Source organism: Astatotilapia calliptera, chromosome 6 (genome assembly GCF_900246225.1).
Source record: "Astatotilapia calliptera chromosome 6, fAstCal1.2, whole genome shotgun sequence".
Taxonomy (NCBI): domain Eukaryota; kingdom Metazoa; phylum Chordata; class Actinopteri; order Cichliformes; family Cichlidae; genus Astatotilapia; species Astatotilapia calliptera.
In genome coordinates this window covers 793,405-820,243 of record NC_039307.1, presented here as the reverse complement: position 1 = coordinate 820,243, position 26,839 = coordinate 793,405, and the positions used below count along the sequence as shown (strand labels likewise).

The window sequence follows — 26,839 nt, the reverse complement described above, 5'->3', positions numbered from 1 at the left end:
ATAAACAAACCACAAAAGTGTAAACTAACAGTCTGGTAAATGTGAAAGAGGTCACCTGTGCAGCCAGGTGACAGGAAGGAGCTGAGGACTGATGCTGCTGTTGTATAAAATCACCAAATACTCCGATGATTTTACCCCTTTATAAACTTTTTTACTCTGTTGTTTAAATGAGGTTTTTTAAATAATGTTTTTTATTAAGAGTTTTTTCTTTATACATATAAACAAAAGGAGAAGAGAAGGATAGTTTGTACGTTTGGGGTCATTAGTCCGTACACTTAAGGCTGTAGAATTTAGGGGGGAAAGGAAAATAAAGAAAATAAATACACAGACACATCTACTGTATATGTGTAAAAATAAATAAAGTGTTTCCCCAGATAACAAAGTCCCTGCAAAATAATCCCATTCATTCCCCCCAGGTCACTGTATTTCCACAGCTGACATGAGGCAGGTGCATGAACCTGAAAAATTGGTATAGATTTGGAAATGCATCAAGGAAACGACCCCGCATGACACGACATGAGGTCATATATCCCCCGTGTGTGTGAGTGGGAGAGGCAGCGTCCCTCCACCTGGAGGGTGAATGATGGCTCCCGTCTTTTAGAGGCACCTCATTCCCACTGATGCCAAACAGAGCGAGAAGAGGGTCGGGGCCAGTGTCACTCTGAGAATCCTGGACAGGGTATGAAAAACCTCTGTCAGGAACTGAAGGAGACTGGGACAAGACCAGTACATGTGGATCAGTGAGGCTTCAGCAGTTTGGCATCTGTCACAATATGGAGCGATATCAGGAAAGACACGAGATAATCTGGATGTTTAAATAAAGTTTGTTTGTGAGGTCACACTGAAGCAGCTTTATTTAAAAGAACTACAACTGCTAAATTGTCCGAGGTTTCCCATCTGCCTGCATCACAGGAGGCAAAAGTAGAGATGTTCTGTACTGCAGTAGAAGTACACGCACTAGTGCTGACAATACTGCAGTAAAAGTACTGATTGAACAATCTCATTTGTTGTCAGAACTTCAAAAAATTATGCAAATTTGTTGCCTCAAAAAAATAAAAATGTACTTAAGGTGACTAGGTTAGGACAAAGTATTCACTGAGTACACAGTACTAAGAACTGGACTTTTCTGAGTGAGCAACTCTAAATGTTTCTCCACTGACACTAACAAAGTTCTAAATTAAAAAACAATTTATGGTAACTTACCGTTTTTAATTTGGCTGACATACAAATTAAACGCCTCCAGGGTGAGGTGTTCGGGCATGTCCCACGGTTAAGGAGGCCCTGGGGCAGACCCAGGACACGCTGGCCTGGGAACGCCTCGGTGTTCCCCCGGACAAGCTGGAGGAGGTGGGCGGGGAGAGCGAGGTCTGGGCTCCTCAGCTGAGGACCCGGTGACCCGGCCCGGATAATCACATTATGTTTTATCATCCTTGAACGTTCAGTACAACACTTGACATTAGAGGTGGGAATCACCATACATCCCACGATACGATATTATTGCAAATGTTTAGAATATTTTGCGATATTCAGATTCTGTACATAAAGGTAAACTTTATCAATCTTCATTTTATCTAATATCAAAGTCAGAATAAAGGCTGAACAATTACACACACCCCACTGTTCAGTTATTTATTTGTAAAACATGTTTGGAATCATGTATGATTTCTGTTCCACTGCTCACGTGTGCACCACTTTGTGTTGGTCTTTCACGTGGAATTCCAATAACATTGATTCATGTTTGTGGCTGTAATGTGACAAAATGTGGGAAAGTTCAAGGGGGCCGAATACTTTTGCACGCCACTGTATTTTAGCTTCCACCCTTCACTTTGTTGACAGCGCTGCAAACCCTCGGCCTTCTCTCAGTGAGCTTCCTGATGTAACCTGAAATGGTTTCACCTCACAGGTGTGCCTGTCAGGGTGCACTGGTGGAGCTGGGACCATCAGTTGTGTTATGAAGCAGTCAAGTGGGTACACAGCTGACATCCTGTTTGACAACTGTTAGAATAAATATTAGAACCAATCAGCTAAGTAAAGAGAAACAACAGTCCAGCATTACTTTAAGAACTGAAGGTCAGTCAGTCTGGAAAATTGCTAAAACTTTGAATGTGTCCCCAAGTGCAGTCACAAAAACCATCAAGACTACGATGAAACTGTCTCACATGAGGACGCCCCAGGAAAGGAAGACCAAGAGTCCCTCTGCTGCTGAGGACACATTCATCCGAGTCACCAGCCTCAGAAATCACAAGTTAACAGCAGCTCAGATCAGAGCCCAGATAAATGCCACACAGAGCTCCAGCAGCAGACACATCTCTACATGTTCAGAGGAGACTGTGTGAATCAGGCCTTTACGGTCAAATAGCCGCTGAAAAACCACGACTAAGGAAATGCAACAAGCAGAACAGATTTGTTTGGACCAAAAAACACAAGGAGTGGACATTAGACCATCTGTGCTTTAGGCTGATGAGTCCACATCTGAGATCTTTGGTTCCACACGCTGCACGTGATGGTCGAGCTGCAGACTCACTGCTGAAGTCAAACCTGGGCTCAGTCTGTGCAGCAGGATCAGATGTTAGTGTGCACAGAACAATAACACTGCTGCAAATCTGTGTGCTGCCAATAAAGCTGTGTTATAATCGATGCTGCTCGTCAGCGAAACAGACCTCAGGCCTTCCTCGAACCTAACCTGTTCGCATCATGGGTTACCATGGCAACTTACCCCGGTGAGAAGGGAAGCACCTTTGTGGTACAGAGTGTAGGGTAGCTGGATACATGGTAGTGCAGGCCGCTGCTCCTGATGATGATGTCAGGATAAGACAATCTTGGCTTTGCTGAACTCATGTCATTGTGCAGGTTCCAGGTCAGCTGACAGTCGTCCACCAATCACTGCTAAATGCAAACTAGCTTACAAATACTGGCGGCATCCTGGATGCACCTGTGGTAAGAACTCCCACATCGCTTCTTTCACAAACGTCAAAGTCCACCCCGCCCCCATGTGACCTCATCCTTTCACCGCTGACGGGTGAATATGATTGGTTGTTTGTGTAAAAACTATAAATTTGAGCAGAAGCACTTTCTTAACTGCTCTCACTCTTACCTGCCCGTCATTGCTTCTTCTTCGTGTGTCGTATTGGTCGTGTCTGTCTGTTGGAGGGTCAGCTCGCCATAGAACGAAATGATTATTAATCCTCAGCCGTTCACATGAAACATTTTAATAACAACTGAAATCATTTTCACATTTCTGCAAATCAAAGATGAACGTTCAGAGAATACAGATCCAGGTTTTACTTTGAAAGGTCCATACAGGAAGTGATGCTCCTGGTGTTCCTGCTGTCCGTGTGTCACCGCGCGCGATACCGCCACACAAACGAGCGTCCGCACACTTTTGGCACTTTCTTCATCTCAAATGAAAGACGCCTGGCAGAGTGACATCATCACTACATTGACCTGGACATCGGGTCGGCGTTCCAGGAAGTACCAACTGATGACGACATGTTTTTGTTTACATGATCAACACAAACACGTAAACACGAAGTCCATCAAACCGTCGCAACAAAGGAGGAAACTAATCATCTGCGTTCATCTCAGTCGTCTTTTGATTGGTGGACGTCCAGACTGACGACCTGCAGCTCGGTCAGGTTGTTGCTGCTCTGTTGACTGATGACCATCTAAACAAACAAACAAACAAACAAACAAAGTGTCACTGCAGTGAGCGCAGCCATGTTTACAAACATTCACATACTTGTGTGTACATAAACGTTTTGTAATCTTTTGACCTCGTTTATCTCGTGTTTGGTTACATTGTCTCCCTGTTCAGCACGCTGCCGACACTCGATGTCTTTTAAACGTGCTTTACAAGTAAAACTGACTTGGCTCGATGTTAACGGCCGCCTGCAGGGATGTGCGTGAATGTGTCATTAATGTGTCATGTGCAGTTGGTGTGCAGTTGGCGTGTTGTGGTACCGGGTGCAGCTGGACTGCAGAAACTGGGATCTGAGTGGTGCCTGGAGGAAGAGAGGTGAGGAAGACCTGCGGCACGGCGGCTGAAAGAAGAAAAGAGTTTGTGGTTTTTCTGAAAACGTTTTCATTTCAGCAAATATTAACAGTCGGTCACCTGGGTCATGTGACTGGGTGTGGCCTGCTGGAGAGAAGGTGTTGAGGACTGTGAGGCTGCCGTCGCCCAGCGAGGGCGTTGGTGCGGCATACATCACCGTGTGACTGCCTGGGTACATCATGTGACCTGCTACCGAGGAAGAGGAGGAGGAAGGGGAGGAGACGATGGAGACGGGAAGACTTGCTGCAGAGAGAGGAAGATGGTCAGGTTGGCGATGCTACGTTAACCCGTTACGGAACGTGTCTTTGTGTTCATACCTGTGGAGGAGGCGGGGCTCTGCATGTCAGAGCTGCTGTGATTGGCGGTTGCCTGCTGGCTGCTGGTCTGTACTTGGATTGTCTGCAGCTGCTGAGAGACTCCAGGTCCTGATGACACAAAGAGGGCGGAGCTAACATTCACCTGTTGGCAGGCAAGCTAAGGAAAACGCACCGATTGACAGGAGGACGGCGTAGCAGTGTGCTGACCTGACAGCGACACGGTTGCAGGAAGCCGCAGCAACGTAGCTGGCTGTGTGGGTGGAGCATGCAGCGTGGGGGTGGGGCCTGGGGCCACGGGGCCCTGGATGGCCAAAGACTGGCCCTGCAGCTGGCTGAGGGGGATGGTGTGTGCACCCGGAGGCAGCGAGCCACCTGCAGACAGGTCAAGGGGTGGGTCCAGAGACAGATTAGCTGAATAAAAGCAGCAGGAAAGCCAAAAGTGTGTGGACAGGTGAAAGACCAGCAGGTGCTCTGGTGGCCATTGAAATGTTTACTTTTACCTGCCAGCTAAGAAACAACACAAACACGAGCCTTGTGTCAGCAGTTGACTCCGCCCACCTACCTGACATCAAAGTAAAGCCTCCAGGAAGCACCACCCCGGCTGATGTCTTCAGCAGCGTCCCATTGGCGGTCGAGGACGGCGGCTGCCAGGTGGGGGCGCTGGTCTGCACCTGCAGGGACGCTGAGGATGAAGAGGAGCAGGATGTGGAGGAGGAGGAGGAGCTGGCCAGGCTGAAGGCCGGTTTGACCAGATCCTGCAGACACACGACATCTGTATTTAAGGAGCGGGGCTAAAAGCGCTGATCCCGACATTTAAGTAACAGCACCTGGACGCTACCTTGGCAGCCTCGGAGCAGCCGTCAGCTTCTGACACCTGATAGCTGAGGTCGGTCTCCTCGAAGCCCGTGGCGCTCATCCTCTGGTCGGAGGAGGGGTCGGAGCGCGGCGGCGAGTCTGGCGAGTTCAGGCAGGTCTGGATCAGAGCTTTCCCCGTCTCTGACGTGATCATCGGCTGCAGCTTCCTCGTGGCGAAGGTGTACACGTGGCCCGTCTCGCTGGCAACAAGCAGCAACACCTGCGTACCTGTGAGCGTGGACAGCTCGTACGCCTGGGTGGGGGAGCAGGTACAACAGGTGAACACGCTATTGGTCTAAACACACCTGCAGACATGGTGCAGTTCCTGGAGTGAACAGCTGACTGATGCTGTACCACTAACCTCACCTGTCAGATAAACTGAGCTGAAAGCAGAGACAGTGGCTCATCTGTATTTATTGAGTTTTACTCACTGAGCTCTACTGTATTCTACTTTGATTTTTATTGACTGATTCTACCTGCTGCACCCTGCTGGCTCCAGCCAAACTTCACCTGTCTACAGGTGAGACGCTCCTAAAGAACCTTACTGAACGCTCAGACACACCTGCAGACCTGAGCTGGTACAACGTCACCCTTTTTAGCCTCCACCTGCTCCCGAGCCTCCAGGTGAAGCTCTGCAGGTGAGAACAGGGTGATGATACACCTGTGCTCTGTGGCAGGTGAAGCTTTCATATACTTTTGGATTTTAGAAGCTTAGATTGAGACGAAACGTGAAAATTTCAATGTCAGAGTAAACCCACAGCTGACCTCTGACCCCTGCTGCCTCTCACCTTCTTCATGATGCCGGTCTTCCTCTTGCTGAAGGTGGTGTACCTCCGCAGCTTGTTGTCTATGAACTCCATCTTGATCTTCACCCTGCCTCGGGTCTTCTTGCCGGGCTTCACCCCCGCCGCCCCGGGCCTCAGACCACTGTACGCCCCGCTGAGGCCTCCGGAGCTCTGCGCCGCCTGATGCCCGACCTCCCGCTCGCTCCTCTCCCGCTTCACGCCCCTCCGGTCCCCACCCAGGCCCCCCGTGTCATCGTCCTCCGCGGAGTCCGAGTCCTGGTCGGAGCCGCTGAACGCCCCCTCGGCGCTGTAGTCCCGGTCCTCCGGCGCCCCCTCGCCAGTCTCCCGGGCCGTGTCCGGTTCCGGTCCGGCTGTGTCTGTGCTGCTCATGCGTCCAGGTAAGGTTCTGGAGCCCATCTCGGCCCCGCTGCCCGCCAGCATCCTTATCAGCGTCCCTCCCACCGGGCCCGGAAGATGGATCCTCCGGGTGCGCCGGAGAGACCCTCGGCGGGGCTCGGAGCTCCGCGCCGGGTCGGGGTCGACTAGCCGCACCGCTAGCTGCGTGGCTAACGGGGCTAGGCTAAGCGCTCAGCGGCTCTACAGCGACAGGTCGCCCGGTGAGTCCGTTAGAAAGCTCCGGGAGCCCGCGGGCCGTGAGGGGAAGCCGCCGGGCACACTTTCCGCAGGAAATCGATCCGGATCGATCAGAAATTAGAAAAAGTTGTGAAGTTGTTTTCACAGAGCAGCGAGGCCCGGCCCCCCACGGCTCACTCCGCTCCACATAAGGAAATGACGGGCAGCTTCCGCAGATATCCGTCCGCTCTGACAGGTAGTCCGGCACTTCACAGCCACTGCAGCCACCCCGCGGCTCGGAATCGCCTTACCTCTCACCGGAAGTGTCGGGGTAGGGAGTCTTTATGGTCTGGTGCGGACAGGTGCGAACTTACCGAAGCTTGTGCGCAATGATACGCAGTTCTGGGCTGTACGACCGGGACACCTTTCTCCATATAAAGAACGCGTTTCCTTTTATGGCCCCGCCTCTCCTTATATGGTCATCCTTCTTCCTGCACACCTCCAGCCTGAACAGCTGCAGCACGTGGAGATAGGAGGACGACTGTGGAAGCCCAGCTGTGCCAATATGACAATAATCAATAACACAAATAAAAAAGTGAAAAGATTTCATAGATTAGATTCGAGTGTCGGGTCGCAGCGTTACACCTGCTTTTATATATGACACGAGGAACATGGAGGAATGACCTGCTCCACGGCAGGAAAAACTGAAAGAACATGCTCAGCAACCTAAACCAAACATCCCGATAACATGCAACGCCCCGTGAGAGCGCTCAGGTCCTCATGATGGTGCTCTCTATTCAGACTCAAATACATAAAATTCCAGCCCAGAGAATGAGAGAGAGCTAAACCATCTGAACTTTGACCTTTGACTGTGGGGTCAAACCGTGACCTCAGTAACATGAAATCTGAATGATGTTCTAGAGTAGTAAAATGAAAAGTTATAAAGAAAAAACACAAACATGGGAAATAATAAAAGATGAAAAAGAACAACATGAAAAAAGAAATTGAAATAAAAACCATCAGATTTCATCAGACTGTTCATGGCTCCGCCCCCGTCACCTGTGATGAAATGTCTGTTTTCATGCAGCGTCCAGATTTCTCAGTACTAAAGTGAAAGTACCTCAAAGGAGTACTTCACAGTACACTAAACGTACTGAGTTACTTTCCAGACTGAAGTCAGATCAATACATCAGCAGAGATCAGTCTGAATCCTTTAATGAGTTTATTACATCATCACTCCTTCAGCCAATCAGTGAGCTGGGGCCTGCTGGGTGCTGCTTTGGAGTCACTAGTGCTGAACCAGGATCAGCCTGTAATCTCACCTCAGATTAGCTGCAGAGTCCGGCGGTACTTGCAGAACACACGCCATTTACACGCCACACGCAACATGTCGCTCAGCGGCGCTGCAGCCGGCGGCCCCCCCTGGAGGAACCACAGCTTCATCCTGGGAGGGGGGCGAGATCCCCCCCTGACTGACCAGGGGGAGACCATCATAGGAGTCTACCTACTGCTGCTGGGTGAGCGCGCACGCACACATTCACACACACACACAATCAGACACACATACAGACAAAAACAAACAGACACACACACAGACTCACAGACACACAGACACACACACACACAATCAGACACACAGACACAGACTCACAGACACACACACACACAATCAGACACACAGACACAGACTCACACACACAGACTCACACACATTCACACACACACACAATCAGACACACATACAGACAAAAACAAACAGACACACAGACTCACACACACAGACACACACACACACAGACTCACAGACACACACACACACAATCAGACACACAGACACAGACTCACACACACAGACACACACACACACAGACTCACAGACACACAGACACAGACTCACACACACACAGACTCACACACACACAATCAGACACACATACAGACAAAAACAAACAGACACACACACACACACAGACTCACAGACACACACACACACAGATACACACAGACACACACACAGACACATGTGCTGTGTCATCGTTGTGTCCTGCATCTGTGTGATGTTATTTGGCTTCAGTCTGTCAGTGATCAGCGATCAATACTCTGATCATGCTGTGGGCACAGCAGCACTCTCAGCTGCAGCAGCTTTGATGAGCTTCTCTGGCTGTGGGTAACAGAGCAGGTGTCGCTCTCACCTGTCTGCTGGACATCAGCTGCACTTTAAGTGTTCTTAGTAGTGACCTGCTGGATTACCCTCAGCTGCTCCTGTGTAGTACTGTGTGTACACTGTGTACTTACTGTACACACTGAAGTACCTGTATGCACCTGTGTGTTTCCAGGATGGATGTCCTGGTTCGGGAACAGCATCGTCCTCTTCGTCCTCTACAGGCAGAGAGCCTCGCTGCTGCCCACCGACTACCTGACCTATAACCTCGCCGTCTCAGACGCCAGCATCTCCGTGTTCGGATACTCCAGAGGAATCATCGAGATCTTCAACGTCTTCCAGGACAGCGGCTACCTCATCTCCTCCATCTGGACCTGCCAGGTACTGACGTCCCAGCTCAGACTCAGCCTGTGGTGGGACGTGACGGGCTCACCTGTGATGTGTTCTCACGCAGGTGGACGGGTTCTTCACGCTGGTGTTCGGTCTGAGCAGCATCTACACGCTGACCGTGATCAGCATCACACGCTACATCAAAGGATGCCACCCAAGCCGAGGTCAGAGGTCCGCCCATCAGGTGTTCACCATCATAGTGTTAACATGTTATTACCATGTCACCTGAGTGAGTGTGTGTGTTTCAGCGCATCACATCACCAGGACCAGTGTGTTCGTGTGTCTGTCGCTCATCTGGATCGCAGCTGGATTCTGGTCCGGGGCGCCGCTGCTCGGCTGGGGCAGCTACACAGGCAAGAATACCCTGACCTCTGACCCCTGACCCCCTCACAGTACAGGAAGTGGCTGCAGGTCTCTCCAGGGCGGTGCGTTAGAGTGAATGAGGCTCAGATAAAGCAGGGACCATAAAACACCAGTGTCCTGCTGCCGCGTGCTGATTGGTCTGTCAGGGGTCCGCTGCGCCCTTATAGAACAGGAAGTGAGCAGTGGAAGGCCTTCCTTTAGTGACAGTGTCTGTCGTCTGTGCAGATCGCGGCTATGGGACCTGTGAGATTGACTGGGCCAAGGCAAACTACTCGAGCGTCTACAAGTCCTACATCGTCTCCATCTTTGTGTGCTGCTTCTTCATCCCCGTGCTCGTCATGCTGTTCTGCTACGTGTCCATCATCAACACGGTGAAGCGAGGCAACGCGCTGTCGGCCGAGGGAGACCTGACCGACCGCCAGCGGAAGATCGAGAGAGACGTGACCGTCGTGAGTGTTTGTCGCTGTCATCTCCTGCCCACCAGAGTGCCGTTCGGGAAGTTCGATCACTTTCTCTGTCTCTGCAGGTTTCCATAGTGATCTGCACAGCCTTTATCCTGGCCTGGTCGCCGTACGCCGTGGTGTCCATGTGGTCCGCCTGGGGTTTCCACGTGCCCAACCTCACCAGCATCTTCACCCGCCTCTTTGCCAAATCTGCCAGTTTCTACAACCCGCTCATCTACTTTGGTCTCAGCTCCAAATTCCGCAAAGACGTGGCGGTCCTGCTGCCGTGCACGCGTGACGCCAAAGACACCGTCAAGCTGAAGCGTTTCAAACCCAAGGTTGATGGTCGTCTTGCCACAGGAGGCGGGGCCAGATTCAAAGTTCATCTGAGCCGGCCTGAAAAGAAGTACTCGTTAGTGAACCATCCCCACGAGGCCCTGACCCAGGACTCGGGGGCAGTGAGTCCGCCATCCACGCCGCCACCCGTCAACAAGGAGGTGTTCTACATCGACATGCCCCGCCCCTCTGAGACCAGTTCTGGCTTTGAATGCGAGAGACTCTGATGGACGACTGAAATATCGATCCTCGTTAAGTCTGGTCTATAGAGACTCCGCCCCATCGAGTGCTCGCACCGTTCTGTTTGGTGAGCGAGGAGTGGAGGTTAGCGTTAGACACCTGTGTGTGACCACGAGGAGAGGAAGAGCCCATAAAACCCTGATGATGTTTTATATAAAGTCTCAGTTTTGATAACCACTCAGTGTGAATTTGATTGAGTCACATGTTTCAATAAAGTTTTTTAGGAGCAAACAAAAGTGTCGTTTTTTGAATGTTGGCCGTTCTCTGTCCAGGCACTGGACAGGAAGTCGTAGAGGACACGCAGGAAATGATTTGAGGCTTGAATCCTGTGGAGCGTGGGTCTCCAGCTGGAGTCGTCTCAATGGGGTGGAGTAGTGTGATGACGGGAGCAGAAAGCTGCTCTCACAGAGGCTGAGGGTCTCTGAGCTGAAGGAGGGGAGAGTTCAGCTCAGAGAGCCTCCACAGGTGGAGGACAAAGCGATCATCTACGGCTCCTCTGATGGAGACTCACAGGAGCATGAGCTCACACAGAGCAGCTGCATACCTGCTGGATGATGGTAGGCGGGTGTGGGTGGGTGTGCTTCCTGTGGAGTCAAAGAGCACTCAGAGTTCGGACACACGTCTCCCGACTGCTGGTCAGAATGAACTGACCAATTAAGGCTGTGTGGGAGGGGGCCGAGATGAGGCTGTCACATGATCAGCCTCAGTCTGACCGCTAATCACAGTCCAGGCTTCAGTGTGAGTCTGCAGCAAAAATCAAACACACACACACACAAGCTCGTTACCTCCGTGCGCAGGTGTGCACGTTCACGCGGATTTGTGGTAAACGTGTCACAGCGCGCAGTCAGCAGGCGGCGCTGCAGCTCCGTGACTGCGGACAGAAGCCGGGTCCAGCCCCGCCCCCGCCTCTCCAGCCTTCATCCCGGTCGGAGGAGGATGAGGAGTCCGCCGCGCGCTGCTCTGTGACGAGGCAGCTTCAGTGGAACGAACCGGAGTGGAACCGCCAGAGCCCGGTGAGTCTGATCGATCCGTCCTATCGGTTTGAAAGCGTTACCATGATCGATCCGCGTGGGTGAGGGTCTCTCTGACACGCACACACAAACACACTATCCACGCTACTGACGATAGGAGCCAATCAAACACCGTCTGTTTTTGAGGAAGATGATGGTGATAATATCCGACCCTGACGTCATCGGCTATTGATCAGCACACACACACACTGCATTTGGTCACGCACTCATTTCTGCAAGTGTGCGCGTAACTGCAAGTGCACCTGTGAGACATGACGTCATGAGTCTTGAGATATCTGCAGACAGCAGGGGGTTCTGTGGGTCACGTGGTTCTCCGACAGGAGTTCTGGAGTAGATCAGCTGATGATGAAATTGACATCACTCTCGCCTGAGTGGACTCCTGGGAAGTGTAGTCCAGACTCGAGGCTGGAGGAACCGCGCGCGCGCACACACGCACACACACACACACACACACACGAGGATGTTTTTATAACTCAACTGTTAAAATTAAAGCTTCAAGTTTGCATCATTAGGGGCGTGGCCTCTCTGACTGACAGATAGCTTCACCTGAACTGGACCTCTGGACTGTGTTTGTGCTGTTGGAGCAGTTAAATGACATCAGTCTGTAGTAACAGACAATCCAGGAAGGACTCTGATTGGCTGTCACTGATTAACAGGTATCTATCGTACAGCTTTAGAAACAGCAGATGGTAGTTACAGTAATCTGATTACATTCTATTCATGGCTGTGTGAAGGGATGCACGACCTCCCACTGTCTCCTAGCAACAGTAACCATGGTGCTGTCTGTGGGCAGCAGAGCATAATGTGCTGTTTCCATGGCGCTGCCTCTGAGATAGCATTCACACACACACACACACACACACACACACACACACACACACACACACACACACACAGATTCCTCTGCACCACTGAGGACCGGCAGCCAATCAATCACTGTCGGTTACTGAGGATGATGATGAGGGTGATGAAGGTGTAATCTGAGCAGTTTCCCGGTGAGAACTCAGCACAGCTGGGGGTCAGAGGTCAGGCAGTGATGTCATGGTGCATGACTGTAATCACCTGTTGTTGTACATGAGAGGAGCTGCTGTACTAGCTGGGCTCACACTCTGCGATTTTTGGCCCATTTTGAGACGATTTTTGAGTCGTGCGACCGTTTTGGTGATCGGCCCGATTTTGGCCTTCATCGTGCGTCATGTAGTATACGTGGGTTAACGAGATGCGATTAACACCTCACGACCAGCTCCCAATCATCACCTCACGACCGTCGTGAGGGTGTCACCGCAGCTTCTCACACTGCGCACGCGCAAACACATAAACGTCGGTGAAAAAGACGGGCAAGGACAGAGAGACTCAAGAGGAGCTTCTATCCCCAAGCCATCCGTGCCCTAAACACACACACCCGCCCTCTCACATCATCTATAATTGACTGAGACAGGACTCTTCCAGACACTAAACCAAGGCACAATGTACATTTCAATTCCTTTAATTTTAAATATGTTTATATTGTCTATCCTGTAAAATAGTCAGATGTCTATTCATATTAATGTACAGAATTCACCTGCTTGCTGCTACTACTGCACATTCACCCAGTGTATATACTATATGTATGTATATATATATATGTGTGTATATAATGTTTTTCCTCTACACCCCCCCCCCCCCCCCCCCCCCAATTTTTTTGCACATGTCGAGGAGCGTGTCAGGCTACATTTAACTGTGTGTTATACTTGTATAACTATGCATGTGACAAATAAAGAACCTTGAACCTTGAACCTTGAGAAGCACAGCAGTGCAGCGTGTGATCTGGACACAAGCGATGGAGGCACTTGTAGAACTTTCGCTCATCCGAGCCTTTTCCATGTGGCCTCACAAAATCATCACGACCACAACAACCGTGAAAATGGTTGGATTTACGTTGCTGCTCAATCACAGATTACCTTCATGTTATGGACGCACAGTGTGAGCACTCAGGTCGCATCAGAGCGTCAGGCCGTATAGACCTGCATCGTGACCTACCAACTTCTAACCCCTGCGAGTCAATTGTATAGTTTGAGCAGGAGCTGAATAACGCTACTGAAAAAATCGCAGTGGTTGCCCAGCTTTAGTAGGAACTCACTGATTTGATCTGATCTCATAGTTTTGATCAGTATTTATCAGCAGAGTCTGAAGTTGATTGAATTCATTTTATTTATAGAGCATTAAATCCTAACAATAGTCACCTCAAGCTGCTTCATACTGTAAAGACTCATAGTAAAACTCCACAATCATACGGCGCCCTGTGTTTGTTACCTTATGTGTACCTTATATGTGTTTTGTGTTGTTTTGGTTGGAAGCATCAAACAGTTTTTGAGGCTGCGCTGTTGTGATTTATCTTAAATGATGTTGGATCCTAAGAGGAACTGTTAAAGTCAAGTGGCTCTTATTGTCATTCCAACCATGTGCAGTGGTACAGTGCAGAGTGGAACGAGACAGTGTTCCTCCGACACCCTGGTGTTACATATGACATATAACTGATGAACACAGGACTTAAAGTGCAACAAAACGAGACAAGACAGATACAAGACAAGAAATGTGCAAAATACTGATCGTTGTGCAAAAAGTAACTTGGTGTCTATAGATGTGTGTGAGATACTGCAGATAAGTGCTTGGTAGTAACATGTGCGAAGGTGTGTGTGTCATTCCAGTCACTGAGTGTTCAGGAGTCTGACGACCTGGGGGAAGAAACTGTGTCAACATGTAAACATGCGGCCAGTTTTGGTGAGAGAAGGAAGACAGGATAAAGACATGCTGTGGAAGAGAGACAGAGATTAATAACAGATATGATTCAATGCAGAGAGGTCTGTTAACACATAGTGAGTGAAGAAGAAACACCCAGTGCATCATGGGAATCCCCGGCAGCCTACGTCTATTGCAGCATAACTAAGGGAGGATTCAGGGTCACCTGGTCCAGCCCTAACTATATGCTTTAGCAAAAAGGAAAGTTTGAAGCCTAATCTTGAAAGTAGAGATAGTGTCTGTCTCCTGAATCCAAACTGGAAGCTGGTTCCACAGAAGAGGGGCCTGAAAACTGAAGGCTCTGCCTCCCATTCTACTTTTAAATACTCTAGGAACAACAAGTAGGCCTGCAGAGCGAGAGCGAAGTGCTCTAATAGGGTGACATGGTACTACAAGGTCATTAAGATCAGATGGGGCCTGATTATTTAATCCAGTGAAGGGAAGCCAAAACAGGAGAAATCTGCTCTCTCTTTCTAGTCCCTGTCAGGACTCTTGCTGCAGCATTTTGGATCAGCTGAAGGCTTTTCAGGGAGTTTTTAGGACTTCCAGATAATAATGAATTACAGTCGTCCAGCCTGGAAGTAATAAATGCATGAACTAGTTTTTCAAAGGAGCGTCAGCGTTTAAATGAGAGAGAAACAGGAAGTGATCCGTCTCTCTGTCTCCAGGTGAGCCATGCCGCTGGTGAAGCGAATCATCGAGCCTCGGTACCTGTGCCGCGGCTCTCTGCCTGATGGGGTCGCCAGTGAGCTGGAGTGCGTCACCAACAGCACGCTGGCTGCGGTCATCAAACAGCTGGGAGGACTCAGTAAGTTTCGGTTATCGTTGTAACTCTGGTTCTCGATGAGGGGACGAGCTGAAGGTTTCCGATGCTTCAGCTAACCTCCATGCACTCTGCATTTACAGTTTAATAAAGTTTATTCAATGCAAATCATGTGATGAGATCATTCCTGCAGTGAGACACCATCGATGCTCAAACCTTTTCTGTTCATTTTGCTTCTGTTAGTAACCTAAGCCACAGCTAACCAATCAGCTTAGTGCAGCCAGGTAAAAACAGAGAACCCAGTATCACAGACTGTAAATAAAGATGGCAGTAGATCTCTGAGACCCAGTAGGAGAGGACTCCTCTGGTCTCAGTCTGACTGAATAAAACAGGAAGTTTATTTTTGTGGTCATACTGAAGCAGGAATCGCTCTCATCACATGCTAAAAATACGTGGAGTGAAGCTCCGCCTACAGCCCAGGTGTGGGAGTCCAAACACACACAAACACCTCCTCTCAAAACCTTGACTGTCAGTTGTGTGTGAGCGTTACCTGTGTGCAGGTGTACACATTCATCCTGTCACTGACAGAAGCTCGTGGTGAATGTTTGTGTTCCCAGAAAACTGAGCTCAACTTCATAAAATCAGATTAAAATCAAAGCCGTAATCATTATGAGTGGCTCTGCTTAACGGGAGCATGGGTGCAGGAACAGCTCCCGGTCGCTCGTTAGAATTGACCTTTAGACCAACACAGAGAGACTGAGGAGGAGCTTCTTCCCGCAGGCGATACGGTCTCTCAATCACACCACCACACAGTACTGACCCACACATATGGTTCTTACACACACACTGGACTTTCTGGACTTTGGTTTTGCACAACACTGGTCACTATATTCTTCATTTCCGGTTAATACTTGTACAGCTGCTGTTATTGTGTATATATTTATTTATATTTCTTCATACATTCTTATATAGTTCTATATTGTGTATTTTGTTGTACAGTTATTTTATTTTCAACTTTAATTTATATATTTTATCTTATTCTTCCCAGTTAAATTTACCCTTCATTCTAATTTGTGTTGTACAGTTATTTCATTTTTAACCTTAATTTATATTTTATTCCTTCCTAGTTAAATTTACCCTTTTTAATTTTTCATATTTATTTCCTATCTTATTCATAGCCTTTTCCTTTTTTGTTTTCTTTAGGTCACGAGCAGTTGTCCAAGCATTTCACTACATATCGTACTGTGTATGACTGTGTACGTGACAAATAAAATTTGAATTTGAATTTGAATTAGGGTCGTTTTCTGTGGATAGAAGTCTGTGTGAGCTCACTCGGTCCACGGCGTAGTAATAACATGTCTTACTTCCTGATGATGGCATGCAGGTCGCCATGCGGAGGACATTTTTGGCGAGCTGTTCACAGAGGCTAACAGCTTCTACCTGAGAATGAACAGCCTGCAGGAGAGAGTGGACCTGCTGGCTGTGAAGGTCACTCAGCTGGATTCCACCGTGGAGGAAGGTTGGTGAGAATCACTGCCCTCAGATCATGTGACCATCCAGCGCCTCCACCTGTTTATAGATTCTGTATCTCTTCCGTGTGCTTCCAGTCTCGCTGCAGGACATCAATATGCGGAAAGCTTTTAGAAGCAGTACCATTCAGGACCAGCAGGTGGTGTCACGGAGCTCCATCCCTAATCCAGCGCTGGAGATGTACCAACGCTGTGACAAGCCACCACCCCTCAACATCCTGACAGCCTACAGGTTAGTTTAAACTCCGCCCACAATGTCCTGCAGGTTGTAGGCGGAAGAGTTTAAATTACTTGCAGGTAATTTAAACTCAGAGTTTTTGTTGTTGTGTCTGCAGGGACGACAAGAAGGCTGGTCTGAAGTTCTACACCGACCCATCGTACTTCTTCAACCTGTGGAAGGAAAAGATGCTGCAGGCCACCGAGAACAAACGCAAGGAGAAGAGACGGCAGAAGGTTCATCCATCCATCTATCCACGCATCCAACCACGATCATCCATCTATCCACGCATCCAACCATGATCATCCATCTATCCACGCATCCAACCACGATCATCCATCTATCCACGCATCCAACCACGATCATCCATCTATCCACGCATCCAACCATGATCATCCATCTATCCACGCATCCAACCATGATCATCCATCTATCCACGCATCCAACCATGATCATCCATCTATCCACGCATCCAACCATGATCATCCATCTATCCACGCATCCAACCATGATCATCCATCTATCCACGCATCCAACCACGATCATCCATCTATCCACGCATCCAACCACGATCATCCATCTATCCACGCATCCAACCACGATCATCCATCTATCCACGCATCCAACCACGATCATCCATCTATCCACGCATCCAACCATGATCATCCATCTATCCACGCATCCAACCACGATCATCCATCTATCCACGCATCCAACCACGATCATCCATCCATCTATCCACGCATCCAACCACGATCATCCATCTATCCACGCATCCAACCACGATCATCCATCCATCTATCCACGCATCCAACCACGATCATCCATCTATCCACGCATCCAACCACGATCATCCATCTATCCACGCATCCAACCACGATCATCCATCTATCCACGCATCCAACCACGATCATCCATCTATCCACGCATCCAACCACGATCATCCATCTATCCACGCATCCAACCACGATCATCCATCTATCCACGCATCCAACCACGATCATCCATCTATCCACGCATCCAACCACGATCATCCATCTATCCACGCATCCAACCACGATCATCCATCTATCCACGCATCCAACCACGATCATCCATCCATCTATCCACGCATCCAACCACGATCATCCATCTATCCACGCATCCAACCATCCATCTATCCACGCATCCAACCACGATCATCCCATCTATCCACGCATCCAACCACGATCATCCATCCATCTATCCACGCATCCAACCACGATCATCCATCTATCCACGCATCCAACCACGATCATCCATCTATCCACGCATCCAACCACGATCATCCATCTATCCACGCATCCAACCACGATCATCCATCTATCCACGCATCCAACCACGATCATCCATCCATCTATCCACGCATCCAACCACGATCATCCATCTATCCACGCATCCAACCACGATCATCCATCCATCTATCCACGCATCCAACCACGATCATCCATCCATCTATCCACGCATCCAACCACGATCATCCATCCATCTATCCACGCATCCAACCACGATCATCCATCCATCTATCCACGCATCCAACCACGATCATCCATCCATCTATCCACGCATCCAACCACGATCATCCATCCATCTAGCCACGCACCCAACCACGATCATCCATCTATCCACGCATCCAACCACGATAATCCATCTATCCACGCATCCAACCACGATCATCCATCCATCTATCCATGCATCCAACCACAATCATCCATCCATCCACGCATCCAACCACGATCATCCATCCATCTAGCCACGCACCCAACCACGATCATCCATCCATCTATCCACGCGCCCAACCACGATCATCCATCCATCTAGCCACGCATCCAACCACGATCATCCATCTATCCACGCATCCAACCACGATCATCCATCTATCCACGCATCCAACCACGATCATCCATCCATCTATCCATGCATCCAACCACAATCATCCATCCATCTATCCATGCATCCAACCACGACATCCATCTATCCACGCATCCAACCACGATCTTCCATCCATCTATCCACGCATCCAACCACGATCATCCATCTATCCATGCATCCAACCACGATCATCCATGCATCCAACCATGATCATCCATCCATCATCCATGCATCCAACCACGATCATCCATCCATGTATGTGAAAATAAGGTGCTGCTTTAACTGGTCATTTATTTCTAGGAGCAGAGACATGTGGAGGAGTCCTCAGGGCGGGAGGTGAAGAAGGTGAAGTAATTTGTGTTTGGTTAAAACTTGTTAAGTCGCATGTTTTGATAAGTTTGTGAACTTTCATTAAATCTCATTACTTGTCATTACTGTTTCTCTTGGGAAGGTCCGGAAAGCGCGAAACCGGCGGCAGGAGTGGAACCTGATGGCTTATGACAAGGAGCTCCGCCCAGATGCTCGAGTCACGCCATCACCTCACCATACATCTGACGGCTCAGTGTCACCCGACAGGTAAACACCTGCATGTTCACACCTACTTCCCAGTCCAATAAGCTGACATCAGAACTTTAACTCCTCCCCCAAAGGTCAGGGATGTCAGATGACCTCTCCTTCCCGGCCAGTCCTCACCACGATGGGCATGATAGAAAAGATCATGCTGACATGGCGACCAGTGGGTCTGGGCAAACTCAGTCATTGGACCGTGCCCTCAGACCCACCTCCGCAGTATCCGCGGCAACCGCTCGCCAGCACTCTCTGGGCCGCAACCAGCCGCATCAGCATCAGCATCGCCCACAGCTGCTCACTGGTCCAGCCAATCAGAACGGAGCACGTTCCAACATGGCAAAGGAAGCCAAGTAAACACACACTTCAAATTATAATCACTATCATTATGCACATATACATGTTTGACCTTTAACCTCCATCCCTCCTCAGTGATCATCAAATCCCTCCGGCCCCTCCGCCGCCTCCACCTCTCATGCCATCAGCAGGACAGGTGGTGTTTCCAAACAGCTCCATCCACATTGCTGCTATGGCAACACCATTGCACCCTGCAGCTGTGCCTGGTAACCAAGGTAACAAGCACCCAGCTATTTTTTGGTTTCTGATGGCGCTTTTGCATGTCCACGTGAAATCAGGAGCTCCTGCTCTTTTCTATCCACAGGTGGCACTGCTGCCCAGCCCCACCCCTATAGCCCCTCCCCTCCACCACTACCCCCAGCTAACTACATCCCCTCCCGTCCTAGCAGCCAAGCTCCCTCCTCTGCTGCTGCGCCCCCGGTGCCCCCGGCGGCGGATGGCAGGAAGCTAGCCGCAGGACTGAACGTGCCAATGAATGACGCCCGCAGTGACCTCCTCGCCGCTATCCGCAGAGGTCAGTCAGGACGCAGACAGTTCACAGATTATAGAGGTGGTCACTGGGTGATGCTCGTCTGGTGTGGGCGGGTGTGGCCAGGGTGACCTGGTGGGTGTGGTCCGACAGATGTGTGTGTGATCTGGTGTGGATTGGTGTGGTCCTGCGTGTTGATGCAATGTCTCGTGTCTGCAGGGATCCAGCTGAGGAAGGTTCAGGAGCAGCGCGAGCAGGAAGAGGCCAAGAAACGAGAGCCGACAGGAAACGACGTTGCCACCATCTTGTCACGACGTATTGCCGTGGAATACAGCGAATCAGAAGAGGAGTCTGAGCCTGAGGACCAGGAGTGGTCCGACTAAGGAGGAGGAAGAGTGCGCCAGACAGGAAGTGACTCGTCAGAGAGCCAAAACTTCTTTCTTGTTTTCCTGTTTGATGTTAATGAGTCAGCGTGGCATCCAATGGTGTTTTATGAACCTGCTGATGGTGACACGCAGAAACTTTATTGACAGCAGCAGGTTTAACAGACGTTACTCAGAAAATGAACCCTTGGCACAGCGCCCCCCTCAGGACGCCGACCGTCTGTGTTCGTGATGAAACAAAAGTTGACCTGGATTTATGTATCACTTTGCTGCTTGGACATCAAATGTCATCATTTTCAATTTATCAGAACTTTTAAAAATACATTTTCAGTTTTTAATATTTTTGTTTATTTGTTTTTACATTTTATTTTGTTTATATTTTATTCTTCATATTCTTTATATTTGTTGCTTTAGTTTTTATATTTCTTTTATTTCTTCTGTTATGATGCATCTTGTTCTACAGTGTGAGATGCAATGTGATGACATCATAGTAACTACTGACATCATGCATAATCATCCCTGCTGCTGTGGAGAGGGGGCGTGTCCTCCCTGTCCTGTACCATGTGTGATTGGCTGTTCGTGCAGTGCTGTTTCTGTGACCTGCATGTGGGTGAAAAAAACTGAAAATAGAACAAAAGTTATAGATAAAATCAAGAGTTGATTTTTGTGATTTATTTCAATCATTAAATATTTAAAGTCTCTTTTTAAAACTTGTTTTATTAGTTTTAATCTTTTAACTTTATGCATCAAGGAAAAATTACATTATATTCAACGGTCTTTGACTTGAAGAAATGTGTTTAACATTTAAACCTATTTCCTGCATATAAAATAACAATATTTGTGTTTACGTTCACTCCTTCAAATAGATGCAAGTAAAATACAGCAGGAACGTGTTACCTCACCATACATCTGTCTCCTTTCCTCACCTCCTGCTGAGGACTTAGGAAAAGAGAAGTGGAACGACCTCACACTCTCTCTCCTTGACGGTGTGAGGATGTCCGCCGTGTTGAAACTACAAACGTGCATCGTCCTCTGTCTCAGCGTGTTCTATTGTTTGGTGGAGGTCATATGAACGAGAACAGCCTGTGTAAATATCCTTCACCACAGAGGCGGGAATTTTAAAGCCGGAGGAACATTTGGGTCCGATTTACTGCCTCACAGAGACAAACAGAGTCTGTGCTGACAGCTGTGAACAGCAGCACTTTGGGCCTTATGCACGTGTTTGCTTCACTCCCAGGAGAGAATTTTAAACGTCACTTCAAACTCTGTCACACACAGGTTACTGCAAACTGCACGAAATCTGCCAGTGCGTCACATTGTCTCAATATTGCCCTGTGCTATTCAAACTAAGGGCTGCACACATTCATGCATGTGCCACAGTAACCATAGTAACAGAGTTCAGTTTGTAATGATTATTATTATTATTGTACTTTATTGGTCCCCGTGGGGAAATTGCTCTCTGCATTTAACCCATTCACTCAGTGAAGCAGTGGGCAGCCATTGGGCGCCCGGGGAGCAGTGTGTAGGGACGGTACCTTGCTCAGGGGTACCTCAGGGTAGCTGTTAAGGGGAATCGAACCCCCGACCTTCCGATCATGGGGCAACCACTCTACCTACTGAGCTATCCCTGCCCCATGATGCAGCTCTCCTCGGGATAAATCGGAGCTCCACCCAAGTCCTAATCCTGAGACCTTTGCACGGTGCTCAGAAGTATTTCTTCTATCAGACTGATTCTCCTGAACATGAGCTCACACTGCATTATTTTGGTTAGTAGGCTCTTCTGTGTTTTTGAGTCACATATTCTCTCTGCTGATTCTTACTGAAGCCAACTGGCTGCATTTCTGTATATAAATTACAATACAACTATAAAATGAAATCCATATCATGTTCTTATATCTTCCTGCTGTGGAGGTCGTTCCCTGTAAAATTCCTCCATCATCACTGATCCCAGCTGACCTGAAGTAAACAGACTGTAACACAACAAAAGTCATTACTAATGAACGCTCTTCATGCAGGAACCACTCAACAGGAAGTAGTTTGTATTCCAGCAGTGTGACGTTCAGGGTTCAGCTGCTGATAAAAACTAGAAATACATCAGCACCTTATGGCTGAAATGGAAAATGGAACGTTATGATGAACGTTTACATGATCTGCTCTGCTTTGGTTATGTTTTTCATGAATGGTCGGATGGGATGGCGTTTTCTCCTCTCCTTTCATCAAGGATGCTTTGGTGTATCCTACTCTAAAGGGAGCACTAAAGCTCCTTTCCATGGAGTTTGGAGAGGTGGAACAGCTCCGATCATGGTCACGTATCTCAGTGAGGAACACGCCCACAGTTTCTGCTGAAGTCATCGTTACAGCGAGCGACGCTGGTTTCAGCCTGATGATGACATCAGGTGTGTTGTTGTTTAAAACGGGTGCAGTGTACACCTTTTCACACTTTTAATTCTGTTCACCTGGACGCCGAGTTTTCAGTGGTGGATCTGCTCCGTCATTTCAGCCTTACCTGGATCATCGGGCATGCATCGAGACAGAGGAATGTTTTTGTACTGTTAAATAAAGTTTTGATACAAAGCTTTGATAATGAGGAAGAGTCAAATTTACATTCATCCATTTATATACTCGTCTCAGTTCTTCCTGTGGGGGCAGGAGAGTCCAGTACTGCAGTTATTTCCCACAGAGAAGAAGAGCAGCCGCCAGAGCGGAAGTGAGAAAAATCAGCGGGAGCGGAGCGGCATTTCTGTTTGAGTACCGCCGGGTTAAAGGTCACGCCGTCACCGACAAACACACACACAGCCGGGAAGAAGCTCCGAGAGCCAACTCTCTGCTAACCAGCGGCTTCCTGCTCGAGTGAGTCTCTGCTCCTGTACGGAGAGACCTTTGTGGTGAAGGCGGAACAAGCGGCTCAGCTCCGGTTACAGTCCGGTACCGCCTCACGTTGCACTGCAGCCCCTTTTCCATTTGTAGCTGCTCGGCTTTCAGGGTTTTACATTCGGTCACAGTTCCTGGTAGTGATGGGCAGATGAAGCTTCATGAAGCACTGAAGCTTTTCATCCAGTTGGTTCACTCCAGTGCAAAGCTTCTTGAAGCTTCATTTGCTCTAGCAGGACACCTACTGGACGTAAAATATTAGTTGGCAAGAATTTGAAGAGTGTGGCCTTTTGCACACAGCCTGTAAATGTCAACAACAAAAGGAGTGTGTAAAACATGTATATTGTAGTGATGCAGTATACTGTGTATATTTATACTGGCAGTATGGGAACGATCATTTACTGTGAGGTGAGGTGTGGTTGGGGTGTGGACAGTAGTTGTGCTTTTGTAACGTTGAGGTATGGACAGCTACACACTGAGGCCTCAGTCCTGCCTGTTCACATTTTCTTCTGTAAAAACTAAATTTTCACTGCTCTTGTGACCTTTCTAGTGGGGAGAGCATAGCTAGGATTTAATGATTTAACAAATCTTTTAAATCCTTTCTCCTCCACAATGCTAAATGGCTGAGAGTCCTCAATCAATAAAAACAAAGCACAAATATAAATATCACACACGTAACTTATTACAGTTGTATAATATTGTTATATCATTTAGTAACATTACAGCATGCTATATTATCATTGCATTTGATGGCTCACCTGGTCTTGCTCCACAATCGGTGTTCCTCTTATTCTCATGCAAAGCTCTGTAGTGCCTAAGCATGGATGAGGTGTTGTTGTTATAGCCCAGCTCCCTGGCACATAGCAAACACTTCACCTTGTACAAAAGTCAAGACAGCTTAACATAAATTGTATTGCACCATCAGTATTATGAAAATACATCTTCTGTAGAAATTTGTAGGCAGCACGGTGGCACGGTGGTTAGCACTGTTGCCGCACAGCAAGAAGGTCCCGAGTTCAATTCCACCATCAGGCCGGGGTCTTTCTGTGTGGAGTTTGCATGTTCTCCCCGTGTTTGCGTGGGTTCTCTCCGGGTACTCCGGCTTCCTCCCACCGTCCAAAGACATGCAGCTTGTGGGGATAGGTTAATTGGATAATCCAAATTGCCACTAGGTGTGAATGTGTGAGTGAATGTGAGTGTGAATGGTTGTCTGTCCCTATGTGTTAGCTCTGTGACAGACTGGCGACCTGTCCAGGGTGTACCCTGCCTCCATCAAACACCCACATTTTGAATGGGGTCTGAGGGGTTTATATCGCTGTCATAGCTCGCGGCAAAGTTCGAACCACTTCCTGAACCAGTCACGTGGTACAGCTGGGCAGCGAGGCTTCGGACGTCATCATTTTCAGCTCCTCCCATCAATGAAGCAAGCCTCGATACGCGTATCGGGGAAACGCCCCCTCCATTACGCGACACAAGATTTGAAGCCTCGATACAGAACGTCACATCACTAGTTCCTGGTACTGTTTTAGTACCTGCTCGGACGGGTTCCAAGCGATCCGAGCAGGTATTAAACTATTACATCATCGGACAGCATGCCACTGATTGGCTGGTCAGTGGTGTCACTGGATGGGTCATGAGAACATCTACTTCACAAAAAAACGAGAGAAATGTGTTCTGGGAATCCATCCAACCTCACAAACCATCCTACCTGTTGTTTCTGCGCATGTGCACAACACAAAATTAAGTGGCAACCCGTCCTATCTACTTAAATTTCTGCTGGAATTATTGTGTGACCGCAGGAATGTACACTAGGACGGTTTGCTCCAAGAAACAACGCCATGCTCCCGGAATCTGACAAACAGCCCCCGCATTCATGTCACATTTTAATTAAGATTACACGTTGCTATAACAACGAGCACCCATATTAGATGGTATTGGTTATAGTGGAAACCCAGTGTAGTCGAGTTGTGGCGAGTCGAGCAGGCACTAATGCAAAAGGGGCTAAAAAAAACCCTGAAAATGTTTCATACCTCTGAAAAGTGCGTCCTGTTTGGGTGCGCTTGTTTTGCAGACATGGCGGTGCAGGTGCCGTGCCTGTTGTTCCGGCAGCCGTATGCCGGCCTGGTTCTGGACGGGGTAAAGACGGTGGAGAGCCGCTGGAGGCCGCTGCTCGCTCCACTGGAGAACCAGACGCTGGCGGTCCACGTGGCTCAGCGTGACTGGGAGGGGTTGGAGTGGTGGGCGGTGCTAAGCGGCCTGCTGGGGATGGACAGCGCTCAGATTGAGGCACTTCTGGAGTCCGGGGAGCGGTTCGGCCGCGGCGTGGTGGCAGGTTAGAATCACTATTTACTCTGCCACATTTACACATCCCTGAACGAACCCTGTGGTCTCTTTTAGGATTGGTGGATGTGGGCCAGACCTGGCTTTGCCCCGCCTCCCTCCAGGGGAAGGACCTACAGTGCCTGGAGCAGTCGGCCGTGCTGATTGGTCTGCAGGAGAAGCACCTGACTAACCTGTCCAACCCTCGCTGGCTGAAGGCCCCACTGAGAGCTCTGGGAGGTCGCGACCTCTGGACCATAGAGATCCCAGCAAAACTGTTCCCGTGACAACACATACGTAACCTACCCGGGCACTGAGGCCGGAGCGACTTCTCTGTCATAGTACATTGGTTTTTACAGCGGTGGCGCTGACCTCAGATCAGGTCACTGTGATGTCATCAGCACACCTGATTTTTGGGGTCGAGCGAGGTCTTCCATCTCTGAGGGTGGGGTGGGGGTCAGACCAATGATCTGAGCTCCTGGGGCCGTCATCCCGGAGCACCAGAGGCTTCACAGCAGCTCGATAAAAGTCCAACCTGTCCAGTTCTTTGTTTCTTTGAAATGATGGAACCCGTCTAATCCCAGATTTTTCGCAGCAAAATAAGTGAATGCATTTCACTCCTTAGACTTGTCCTACTGACTGTATGTTTAATTTTGTTGATGTGTGGGGGTTAAAACGGCAACTGTTGCCGGTGGGTTAATAAGGGCACCTTCCAAACGTCCAGTGTTTGTGTAAATAACCTACCTGTGGTGCTGTTATCAGGCGGCTGTATGTTACACTGAAATTAAAAGGTAATATTTTGCTATGCTTGCTGTTCTGCTCATTGTTCTCTCGCTGTTTTAGAAAACAGTCTGTGCAGAATTGTTGTAATTCAGTCACACTGGAGGGTTTTAGAGCATGAAGCCGTCAGGACTTTGACTAAACCAGAGGATGGTAAACTGCAGAATTCATGGTTCCATCAACAAAACAAATGGATAAACACACAAACAGACCTCTAATCCAGGTAACTGCATGTTACCATGGTACCTTATCAGCAGGTATGAAACCAGCACCCGTTAACCAATCAGATCTATAAAAACCCACAGTGATCAATACACATACAGTATAATTTAAACATGTATCAGGCTGAGTCAACACGCCATCTGCAGATT

General features: G+C 48.8%; 4 protein-coding genes across 4 annotated transcripts; 3 read left to right on the top strand and 1 right to left on the bottom strand.

Annotated features, from left to right (window-relative positions):
• Positions 1–3,193: 3,193 nt before the first annotated feature.
• LOC113023510 (serum response factor-like) lies at positions 3,194–7,551 on the bottom strand. The gene is made up of 8 exons (XM_026169575.1): positions 6,012–7,551; positions 5,207–5,476; positions 4,931–5,123; positions 4,576–4,740; positions 4,369–4,476; positions 4,112–4,294; positions 3,961–4,040; positions 3,194–3,665 (listed from the first exon to the last, which is right to left on the bottom strand). The coding sequence occupies exons 1-8, from the start codon at positions 6,447–6,449 to the stop codon at positions 3,582–3,584; spliced, it is 1,521 nt and encodes a 506-aa protein (XP_026025360.1). The 5' UTR covers positions 6,450–7,551; the 3' UTR covers positions 3,194–3,581.
• Positions 7,547–11,023, top strand: LOC113023513 (opsin-5-like). Its single transcript, XM_026169580.1, has 6 exons — positions 7,547–8,098; positions 8,918–9,123; positions 9,197–9,296; positions 9,381–9,485; positions 9,721–9,944; positions 10,022–11,023. Exons 1-6 carry the CDS (start codon positions 7,798–7,800, stop codon positions 10,499–10,501), a joined length of 1,416 nt encoding a protein of 471 aa, XP_026025365.1. The 5' UTR covers positions 7,547–7,797; the 3' UTR covers positions 10,502–11,023.
• A 406-nt stretch (positions 11,024–11,429) lies between these two features.
• On the top strand, positions 11,430–20,815 carry LOC113023511 (wiskott-Aldrich syndrome protein family member 3-like). Its single transcript, XM_026169577.1, has 11 exons — positions 11,430–11,527; positions 14,992–15,131; positions 16,471–16,605; positions 16,694–16,847; positions 16,951–17,068; positions 19,023–19,067; positions 19,174–19,298; positions 19,373–19,642; positions 19,722–19,861; positions 19,951–20,160; positions 20,335–20,815. The coding sequence occupies exons 2-11, from the start codon at positions 14,999–15,001 to the stop codon at positions 20,496–20,498; spliced, it is 1,494 nt and encodes a 497-aa protein (XP_026025362.1). The 5' UTR covers positions 11,430–11,527; positions 14,992–14,998; the 3' UTR covers positions 20,499–20,815.
• A 2,346-nt stretch (positions 20,816–23,161) lies between these two features.
• LOC113023534 (uncharacterized protein CXorf40 homolog) lies at positions 23,162–26,495 on the top strand. The gene is made up of 3 exons (XM_026169613.1): positions 23,162–23,348; positions 25,441–25,701; positions 25,767–26,495. The coding sequence occupies exons 2-3, from the start codon at positions 25,443–25,445 to the stop codon at positions 25,973–25,975; spliced, it is 468 nt and encodes a 155-aa protein (XP_026025398.1). The 5' UTR covers positions 23,162–23,348; positions 25,441–25,442; the 3' UTR covers positions 25,976–26,495.
• The last annotated feature ends 344 nt before the right edge of the window (positions 26,496–26,839 follow it).